Below are 11,671 nucleotides of genomic sequence, written 5' to 3'. Positions count from 1 at the left end.
TCTCTCTCCACAGAGCTCCTTCGCACTCCCACAGGGGTCTCACTTGCTTCTTCCCTCTCCACAGAGCTCCTCTGCGTTCCCTCACAGGGGTCTCACTTGCTCTTTTTCTCTCCACAGAGCTCCTCTGCACTCCCTCACAGGGGTCTCACTTGCTTCTTCTCTCTCCACAGAGCTCCTCTGCGTTCCCTCACAGGGGTCTCACTTGCTCTTTCTCTCTCCACAGAGCTCTGCTACGCTCCCTCAGGGGTCTCACATGCTCTTTCTCTCCACAGAGCTCCTCTGCGTTCCCTCACAAGGGTCTCACTTGCTCTTTTTCTCTCCACAGAGCTCCTCTGCGCTCCCTCACAGGGGTCTCACTTGCTCTTTTTCTCTCCACAGAGCTCCTCTGCGCTCCCTCACATGGGTCTCACTTGCTCTTTCTCTCTCCACAGAGCATGCTCACAGGCTTGATGTATTACCGGCCAGAAGACCCCCTGGATTTCCTGGAGAGCTGCCTGCAGAGGGCCCGGCTCCTGGGTGGCCCTGACAAGGTCCAGTGGGACACATTCATTGGCCAGGAGCCTCGGACCCTGCCGCCCATCCATGGTGGGCTGGGGCGGAGGCCGGTGTTCTGGACAGGTGAGTGTCGGGCGGGGGCTGTCAGAGTGGTCTGTGGAGGGCCCTGGGGGTCATGACCCTGAGGTGTGTGCTGGGTGCCCTCAAGACAGAGTCCTGGAGACTCGAGTGTGTTACACCGTGATTGAAGCTAATGTGATGGAGTGATGTATGGGGGCAGCTGTTCACATCTGGTGGCAGAAATGGGGTGAGGGACCAACTGTGGCTGGAGGTTTTTACTACCTGGTGAGCAAAAAACTAAAACAAACTCCATTTGCTACAAAATCCTCCAGGGAAAGGCAAGCACAGTCTCCAGACCCCTTCAGAGAACTATCACTGACTGAAGCCAGCAGGCGGCCCCTCTACCCTCCTCCACCTCAAAGTTTCAAAAATGTCTTTCATCCTCTGCTGCCATCCCAGTCAGAACACTCATCAGCAGCTCCTGACTGGAAGAGGTGCTACATTAGCTATTATCTCCACCTGAGGTGACCTTGTAAACACGGTAGAGCTGAACAGCCTTTCTTCTCTAGGACCTTTCAGCAGCCTTGGCACAGTGGGCCACTGTACACTCATCCAAAGACTTGAGGACGCAGAATAGAGGGCACATCCTTCCCTTATGCCACATCCTACCTACACACCAAAACAAACAGCACCCACGCTCCCCCGTTCTCTCCTAAACCTTACAGCTTTAAAGCAGGAGCCGCTCAATGGTCAGCCATCTCACTTCTACTTTTCAACATCTACACAAGATCATGACTGATTACGCTAAATGTACTCCTCGCCTCCCTACTAAAGTCAGCACTGATGGTCTTTTATTTTCCTGCTGAAAGTGGTTGAGGGGAGTAAACAAGTCAAGATTATACTTACAATTTAGCACACTTAAAAACCACAGACTCCAGACTCCAGTTTTATGGATTTATTATAAGGCCAAAAATAATTGAATATAAAGTATAAACACATCTTAATATTAGAGTAAATAAGTATATAAAAATCAATAGAGAGCCGATTCTACAAATATAATTCATTCGGCATAAAAGGCATAATGTGATAAATTCCAAAATCAAAATACAACCCAAATAGAAGCCGAGTCCAATTCCTTTTTCATGGAGAAGGACAACAAAAGTTATCTTTCACTGCTCTGCTCTCGATGAGGTCCTGCCTATCTCCCTTATATCATACCCCAAAGGTCTCAGCACGTGTTGACTTCCTAAGAAGTACGCACGTCAAATGGGTCTGATAGCTTAAGGCTATGGAGCTCGCTCTAAGATGCTCCTTCTCCTCCGAAAAAATCCATATGTCTCTCGAATCTGTCCCTGTGCATCATACAAATAGACAAAGTTCAGCCCCCAATAAGTCACATGATAAACTTTCAATTGCAACCTTCTGTACTTTTCCACAGGAGCCGTGTTGTTCAGCTCCTTCTCAGTGGCCTTGGTTCCGAGATCAGCCAGACACGAAAGGCGTCCTTGTTTTCGCCTTCTAATCTTCTTCAAAGACATTCCGGGTATCTCCTTGAATCCAAGAATAACGAGGTAGAATTCCTGCACCTGCAGTGGGATGAGAACATACTGTCTTCGCATACAAAAAGGATTAATTTAATGATTTCTTGAGCAACCAAGGAGAGACGAATATTCAAAACAACCTGCAGTGTTGGGCCTACAGTGCAGGCAACTTAAACGATACGCAGTTACAATATATAGGTATAATGTGATTCTCCACATTATGCATACAGGAATTATAGGCTTTTCTAATACATACGAAATCCTACTGAAATGTACATACAACATTTTAATGCTCATATGATTTGAATAAATGCATCTTAATAGTCACGAACCACTGCAAACGATAAAATATATTTTGCCATTTGTAAGCTTTGATGGCTCCCAATAGTACAGTTATACAAATGACTGCTATTATGATAAGTTTCAAGATGTATCCCATTATTCCTTGTCCCAGACTTCCAAACCAGCTTCCAATCTTCTCAAATCCCTTGCCAATTTGTTCCCAATTCCAATCTGCGGTATACAGCGCCAGGACACCACGTAACGAGGTAACAGTGCGCTTTACAAGTATACATACATTACATTACATCACATCTGCAGCCAAATCACATACATCTTGATGTATCTCTGAGATGTTACTAATATATTTTCGTAAATCCCGACTATTGTCAGGAATATATGTGCAGCACTGTTGAACTTTCAATAATTTACAGACTCCTCCGGCTTTTGCTAATAGTACGTCTAAAGCAAGACGATTTTGAAGAACCATAGCCCTTATCGAAACCATCTCTCCATCAACAAGTAATACAATTTGAGCTGTATTCAAAGAGAGCTTATCCACTATTGTTGCCAATTTTCTAATTTTCACATCATTCAGAATCTCACCCACACTAGGTATCATGGCTCCAAATACATCTCCAACAATTCCTCCCGCACTTGCACCACGTTTCCCTCTGTGAGATCCTTTTCCTTCCTTCCAAAGGCCACATTTCATCCACATGGACTATTTTAGGGAATATCACAGCCAAATAACATGTACCATATCAATTCTTAGGCAATTTCACATAGGCCCTTTTTCCACACACAAAATACACATTTGGAACTATCGTTAATTTATCCAACAGCGCCTTTCTTATTGACTCCTCAATTAAGAAAATGTGTTCACAATCACTTTCACCCACAAATATTTTGTCATATATGGTGACGGGTGTCTAATGCACACTTTCCCTTATCAGACCCCCCAGGATATAGCGGCATGGATTAGCAAATTTAGCGGCACAAAAATGGAAATTTAGCGGCACAAATATGGAAATTTAGCGGCAATTTAGCGGCATTTTATTTGTACTTTTTTCCTACAACAAACACAGATATCTGTGTGTGTTGGTCCATGGTGTGTCTGTGGTCTGTGTGTGTTAGTCTCTGGTGTGTGTGTGGTCTGTGTGTGTTGTTCCCAGTGTGTTTGTGGTCTGTGTGTGCTGGGCTAAGGTGTTACCAAATGTATGATGTACATATTTATTTATTATTTATAAACAATACATTCCAACAAGCTTGTCAGGCAAAGAAGCAAATGATTAAGGTAATAGACAACGCTTCATTTAAAGAAAGAATAACCACGTGTTTAAACGATCACTTACATAGTATTAACTTCCAAACAAATATGCACACTCCCACAGAACAAATACAAGCCGAGAAATTGTTCAAGAGAATCGAATGTGATTGTAATGTTCAACAAAGGCAGCCAAAAACAATTTGTGAAGCATAAAAAAACATGATTGTCATCACATTACATTTTGATTAGGAATTTGAAGTGACCTCCTGATCGTAGAAGGACAATACAAAAACAAAAAATAAAATGTGGAAGTGAACATTTAGGTTTCATCTACCTATCACACATCGGATGTTCCTTTTATAACTCTATTAAGCTAACAGAGCGTAAAATAGCTCAAAGTCACAACATTAAAAAATAAACTGGTGGCAAACATGTTCGGTACATTTCAAACGCACTTTTTATAAATGCTGAAGATGATGCTGAGGTTATTGTAAAAAGTTGCTCAGCAATGGAAGAATACACTTTGTCTGATCAAAATGAAAGGTAAAGAAGAAATACTAACTGAAAGGGACATATGCAAAAATAGGAAAGAAAGCCATCCAATAAAAAGAAACCAACTAGGATAGACAAGAAACTGATCCTATCACCTGCACAGGACAGACCGAAAACGTGCTCTGTGGAGTAGTGTGTGTTAAGCTGTCTGCAGCAGATAGCTAAAGCAGTCTACCAGAAGAAGAAAAAGGTTTGCATTTACATAGCGCTTGCTACCGCTGATGTAGCATACATAGGAAATGCAATCGCTCTGAGAATACAAAACGTTCCCTTTCCGTACAAAAACAAACGTCTACATTGTCTCCTCAGCACACGTTTCAGGTCTTTGACCCATCTAACGCTCCTCCTTGCAAATCAGGAGGATACGTGCCCATAAAACGCCCAGCTTTTCAACAAAATAATGAAAGGTCATAAACAAAAAAAGTGTCACTCAAAAAGTTTCTCCCTAGTACACACGTGTACCACTTATTCTCCATCAGACAAATCAATCCGTAGCCCAGACGGATCCGATTTTAGTCCCCAAGATAGTTCGGCTCCCCAACCCCCCTGCACCTCCCATTAACAGGCAAGCCTCCTCCTCGTTCTGGAAATCTACTAGCCTCTCAGATGATTCACGCAACGAGAGTAACAGATTGTTGGCGCTTTGCATTTCAGCTCCATGCAAGGCGCAGAGTAAGGTAGCTGACTGTCCAGAAATGCAGCGAGACTGCAGCTCCCCCTAGTGGAACCTCTGAGTTAATCCCAGGAACAGGATTACATCCATTAGACCCCCAGGATATAGCGGCTTTGTAAAAATGCCGCGATTTCTACTAAAGTGCCGATTTCGCGGGCACTTTGGTAAAAATCGCGGCATTTTTAAAAAAGTGCCGATTTCGCGGCAAATCGCGAAATCGCGAAATCGCGATATCCTGGAGGGTCTGCCTTATTGCTGAAAGTCCAAAGCTATTGGACCAGAGCTTCCCTTTGCCTTATGGTCTAATTCTTCCTGTGTCCATGGGATAACTTCATGTTTTGGATCTGGCCTAAATAAAGTCTGCCTATGTCGATCTTCGAATTTCTTTTCGATATCAGATAACATGCAAGTCAGATTGTGTCTATGAGCATACGATGTATCCAAAGTAATAGTGGGTACAAAATACTTAGACATCCTCTCTACCTCCTTATAGTAATCATATTAATTCATGTACTTAAGAACTGGAACTTCTGAGAGTACCACATCATAATTCTCACAAGGACCCTCACAAGAACCCCTGACCTGACGAGAGTCCACTCCTGAGCAAGGACCTCAGGGCCAGAACCACAGTGAATTCCGCACCAGATCTCCATGGAGCAGCGTCCCCAGGAACGACGACTGTCCTTAAAATGGCCACCAATGCTCTACCCACGGTCCCCTGCTCTATCCACGGTCCCCTCCAACACCAATTGCTAGGGCTCGCCGAGCTCCGAGGCCCCCAGCGATGCCGACCGAGGTCTCTTACTCCCATTAACGGACCAGTGGAGACCCGGGACTGCGGTGAAATAGCGAGCAAGTCCTTCACAGAGCCCCGCTCCTTCATCTGAACCTGCCTGGCCACAAGAAGACCGATCCCTGACTCTTGACGATCCACTTTGATTTAAATTTAGGATCTTGAAATACAACTAACGCTGCAAGGGCCATCATGTAAAAGGAATCTAACGACCTTCTGCCCATAATTAAAGAATAATCTGAATAACAGCGCGCAATTCCTGCATGGAGCCCCACTCCAGCCGAATCTACCTGGCCTCAAGATGGCTGATCCTTGACTCTAGGTGATTCACGGCTATTTACAGATAGGATTTTTAAACTCAACCAACAGTTGCAAGGTTCATCAAGCAAGAGGATCCCAGCGGCCTTCTGCCCATAATTGAATAAGAATCTGAAAGTAGCGCGCAGGTCCCACACGGAGCCCCACTCCTTCATCTGACTTTGCCTGGCATTAAGATGGCCGAACCCTGATTCTCAGCGATCTGCGTCTATTTAGAGATAGGATCTTTAAATACAACCCAACCGCTGCAAGGGCCATCAAGTAAGAGGAACCAAACGACCTTCTGCCCATAATTATTGAAATATCTTGCCTTTACGCAACCTCTCATTCTCCAGTGCGCAATGCACTTTGCCCGTTCCAAGATGGCCACCCTCATCATCACACTGAACACACCCATATCAAGATATTGAGCTACACCCTGACTCATCTCTGCTGCAAAACATATTCACATAGTGAGTGTTCTAGGGCGACCAGAATTTTAATGACAAAAACCAGGTCTCCTCAAGAAAATACTAAAAGGACTACAGTTTTACATGTTAACCTAAGTACTTTCTCGAAACAACTGCTAAGTATCCCTGCCTGGTAAAATATAAACAAACACCTACCCGCCTGATCTTCACTGGCAGGTCAATAAGGGACCGTACAGTTGCAACCTTATCCTCCCTGGCACAACTTTAGGTGACAATTTTTAACTCACCCCTAGCTGTTCTATCCAAACGCAGTAACTGTCCTAGACTCCCTATCAGATGCACGGTTCCCCCTCTTTTAGAAATCCCACAATGTCACTGGGCACGCCAATTCACTCAAACCAACCCATATCGACCCACCTGAAACCTCAGAGCGCAAACGCATTCACTATTAGCTTCCCCCCAACCTTTCTCTTAAAGCGAGAAGAAATCTCAAGCAGAGACTGATTAGACAGCACAAAGAAACTCTATTTACGGACACAATTCACTGCCCTTCCAAAGGACAGATTAAGATGGACTTAATCTTTCACACTGAAAGACCGGAGGACTGGAACACCACTTTCAGATCACAACTCTACATCTCTAAAACCACAACTACCTCACATAGCTGCAAACTAACAACCTTGCTCCCTAATCGCTTATCAAGGGGTGGGAATACGTCTGTGACCATCTACACTAACGGCACTGTCCTTATTCAGGCAAATAACGCGAACCTAGAAGCTTTCGACTCCCTCTTCCCCACACTCTGATCCACTCTCCTTCACATGTCTCAACCCTTCCTGACCCAACTCCCGCTAACAGATAACCGACCACACCAGGAAAAACAAACTATCACTACCTCGCCCTACGCCTCCTCCCCCCTTCTCCCCCGAGTCACCTCCCACTCCAGCGCTTCCACAAAACGTGCTCTCCTACTCCCAGAGGAACGTCAAACTCAACTTCCTCATTTGATCCACCCACCTCAACACCACGACCCCGCTCTACCGACATCGACCTTTATTCACGCTAGTACTCGCGCAGTCTCAGAAGGTCGAATTAACGTCATGACCCAACGGACCCCCCTCCCAGGGTCCCAAAAAGAAACATCATGTTCTACACAAGTAGTAATAGGCAACATAACCTGAACACGACCTACTCTACGCAGGGCGACCCTCCCCAAGATGCCCTCACCTCTGCCCACGACATCATGGCGCAGCGTCTCGCTTCTCTAGAAATCCAGCTAGAAACGTTATCCCGGGGCTTGAATGAAATCTGCACCAACCTCGACAAGGCCTGAAGGCCCCAGCAATCCCCTCCGAGAGTGCCCTCTCCATTCAACCCCAACCACCCTAGGCACCCTACAAGGCCCGTAGCAACCCCAGTGACACGGTTACAGAGACCCTCAAGAACGGACGCTGAGGTCCTTTCACACAGAGAACCCTAGGAAACACAGCCCTCGGCACTAGGGTTCAGAGACGTATAAATGCCGACATCGAGCCCATGACTTCAAGACCCACTAGGACCGAAGCCCCAGTGTCTAATAAAGAAGCGGCTGATCTAGCCTCTTCAAACGACGCACCTCCCACTGACTCCCCAAAATCCAATTGATCACGGGTTTCTGAAGAGACCATCCTTGCACGAAACCCCCTAGACCACCCTTCCTCACCACCCTACCTAGGGCGCCCAGGGGTAAGAACCCCGGCAAAAAAGAGCTTTCCACCAACTGCATGCTCATCAACTGCAGATCCTCGTCTCTGCATGCAACCGAACTTAGTAGAAGCCATCCTCTCTCAAGACATTGACATTGCGTTCATCACGGAGGCCTGGCTCAATGAGCTCTCCTCACCATGCTCAGATATGCTGGTGCCCCAGGTTTTTCCATTAATAACAAAGACAGAAAAGACCAACGAGGGGGAGGGGGAGCTATCATTCATAAGGACAACATCGCCATCATGGAAATAGACTCATGCAAGTACAACACCTTTGAATGTCTTACCGCCAACATAAAGTCTAAAGATAATGGATCACTACGCTGCCACCTTATCTATCACCCACCAGGCAACACCTCTGCATTCAGGGAGAATTTATCCAACCTGATTGCTCACTGTGCACTCGGAGACGCCAACAACTTAATTCTTGGTGATCTTAACCTGCAGTGGAATTAAACAAACAACCTGCTTATTCAAACGCTATCCAATCTTCTCTGTGACAACAACTTAACCCAACACTGCAAAGACGAAACGCACTACAAAGGGTCTTCCTTGGATGCCATCATCGCTCAACGAGGCGCAATTACGATCAACCACATACTCCCTGTGGACTGGCCGGACCACCACATGATCTTATTTCATATCAACCCACAAATACTCTCTCAACCACCTATGCAAGTCCCCCCAAATGGGCAGAAACCCCACCCAGATTCCCAATGTAGCCCTTGAAGAAAGGATAAGCTTGCTCCTTCCCTGCGCCAACGGCCACCTCTCTACAACCGAACTCACAGTGCTTTACAACTCACATTTAGTGGCTATGCTTGACCAACTAGCTCCTCTAAAGCTAAAAAAAGCTGAACCATTCCGTCCAGGTCATGGTTCAACACTGGCATCAAGTACGAAAGGAGAGAATTAAGAGCCAAAGAAAGAAGCTGCAGGAATAACCCTACCTCCACCCTCCGCAAACAACTTAAAACAGCTTGTAGGAAGTACAACAATCCCATCAAGAACAAGAAATCTACTTTCTTCTGCTCTGCACTGGACAGCGCAAAAAATAGACCCAAAGAGCTCTATAGCATTATCAGGCAACAAACCTCCAAGCCCGTTACCTCCTCTATACTGGCATCCAAAGAACTCTGCGACAACTTCACCAACTTCTTTAATGACAAGATTACTAAGATCAAACTCTCACTGGACACTATCAATACTCACCCCACAAAGAGCAGCACGTCCGGGGCGTACAATATCGCTCTTTGTCCCTCTTCCAAATCTTGGCTAAGCTTCTGCCCCATTCAGGAATCTGATATAATCACTCCGATCTCCACCTCCAAACCCTCATCTCATGTCCTAGACCCCATTCCTCCCCTACTGACCAAAAAGCTGTTGCGCTCCCTAGCACCGCTTTGGTGTGCGATCATAAAGAGTTCCATGAAAAATGGAGTCGTTCCAGCCTGCCTTAAAGTGGGACAAGTGACACCCTTGCTGAAAAAATCCGGCCTTGACATAACAGACTTGAATAACTTTAGACCTGTATCCAACCTTCCCCTCCTGTCCGAAATCCTAGAAAGATGCGTCCTCCAAAAACTAACCCAACACCTGGACAACATCAACCTCCTGGACTTCCATCAATCTTGCTTCAGAAAAGGCTGTAGCACTGGAACCGCGATCCTCAACATCATCGACGATATCCACAAATCACTTGACTCTGACCAATGCTGCCTCCTCATTCTCCTAGACCTATCGGCAGCATTCGATACAGTGGACCACAAACTCCTCATTAGGGCTCTCCAAGAAAGAGCCGGTCTTGGCAAGGCGGCCCTCCAATGGTTTTCTTCTTCCTTCCTGCACAATCGCACTAAAAAAATAAAAATCAAAAACTTTGCTTCCGACGTCCACCCAGTCAACAAGGGAGTCCCTCAAGGCTCAGTGCTCTCCCCGCAAATCTTTAACATCTACAGGAGCCTCTCACCAAACTACTGAAAACAGCCAACATTTGCTTCCATCTTTATACTGACGATACTCAGATATATTTGGAAACCACCTTCTTCGGAGACATTCAAAGACTCACTGACGTACTGAGAGATGTCCAACCCTGGCTGTCATGTAATCTCCTTAAAACTAAACCCCGACAAAACCGAGATACTCCTCATCCCGAACAAAGAGGAGAACCCCCAACTTGCTGAATGGCTAAAGGCCGTCGATGCGCTCAACGGGAATCTCACCCTGGCTGACTCTGTCAAATCACTAGGTATCACGCTAGACCCGAAACTGAACATGACCAGACACATCAAGAACTCAGGCAAGAGCGCTTTCCGTAACCTAAAACTACTGAACAAAATAAAACCTTTCATTCCGCCCAGTGATCTTAAAAAGGCCACTCAAGCACTGGTAGTATCAAGGCTGGACTATGGGAACGCAGTCCTCTCAGGACAGCAAAATCACATCTGGCTCCCATCAAAACAACTCTGAATGAGGCAGCCAGAATGGTCATCGGAATCAAGAAATTCGACCATATTTCTCCTGCACTCAGAGAACTTAAGTGGCTCCCAATCGAAATGCAGATTAGCTTCAGAACAACCTGCCTCACTCATAGAGCCCTACACACCGGCAAACCCGAATATTTGGCGGACAAACTCAAAAAAGCCGGTCAGGCCAGGCACCCCAGAAGCTCAAACTCCCTCCTACTCTTGCTGCCAAAAACTCAAAAACAAAAAAATGTGGCACGATCCTTTGCCGGAAGCGCGCCTAAAATCTGGAACTCTATTGCCCCTCACATCAGAACCATTCCCTCTTTTGTAAAATTCAAAAGCCAACTCAAAATGCTGTTCCTCGATCGCTCCCTAGGGAGTCGATAGGATCACTTGGAGCGGGAAACAGACACCTCGCACTGCTCCGACTCCTTGTCCTCAAGACTACGAAGCTCCCAAACTGTCCAACAATGTCAATGTGTTCTTTCTTCTTGTTTTGTTTGTTGTAAACCTCCAGCGGTGAGGCTTCTTGACTCCGCCGCTGGCAGGTGCGCTCTTGGGGGTAGTCTTTCCTTGTGTCTGATGCTTGGGGGATTGTGTGTCTGTTACACATCTGCAGTGTGACTGTTGTGTTGATGCAGTCATTCGTCTCAGGGCCCCTCCCTCCTCTGTTCCAGTGGCGGGGCAGGCTCGGAAGGTGCAGCAGCTGTCGTCACTTCCGTCCAGCGTCACTGCCTTCAGAGGGGCGCACTGGAGTATCTGCCCCTCAAGTCCATGCCAGCCCCTTCACTGGACCAAACACCTAGCCCATTAAACACCTGGGGGCAGATTTATGATAACTGGCGCATCCCTGCATATCCCCAGGGATGCGCCAGTTATTTTGCGCCGCTGCTCCGCCACCCATGGTGCACCGCATTTACAATGCGACGCACCACGGGTCAAAAACGGCACAGATGCGTGATGCATCTGTGCCGTAAAGGTGGCGCATTGCTGGAGTTGCGTCGCAAGCGCGACGCAGCTCCAGCAAGGCTCGGGGGTGCCCATCTCCACAATACTGCGTCAAGACC

At 46.5% G+C, this 11,671-nt stretch overlaps 1 protein-coding gene across 1 annotated transcript in view; it reads left to right on the top strand.

Annotated features, from left to right (window-relative positions):
• The first annotated feature begins 434 nt into the window (after positions 1 to 434).
• LOC144761176 (adenylate kinase isoenzyme 5-like) overlaps positions 435 to 11,671 on the top strand; it is a 235,196-nt gene continuing 223,959 nt past the window's right edge. The window contains exon 1 of the mRNA XM_078646684.1: positions 435 to 618. Within this exon, the coding sequence (XP_078502810.1) occupies positions 435 to 618 (184 nt within the window). The remainder of the gene's footprint in view (positions 619 to 11,671) is intronic.

The sequence above is a fragment of the Lissotriton helveticus genome, chromosome 5_2, assembly GCF_964261635.1.
Source record: "Lissotriton helveticus chromosome 5_2, aLisHel1.1, whole genome shotgun sequence".
Lineage (NCBI taxonomy): Eukaryota > Metazoa > Chordata > Amphibia > Caudata > Salamandridae > Lissotriton > Lissotriton helveticus.
The sequence above is the reverse complement of the archived record's forward strand: the minus strand, read 5'-3'. Positions and strand labels throughout refer to the sequence as shown.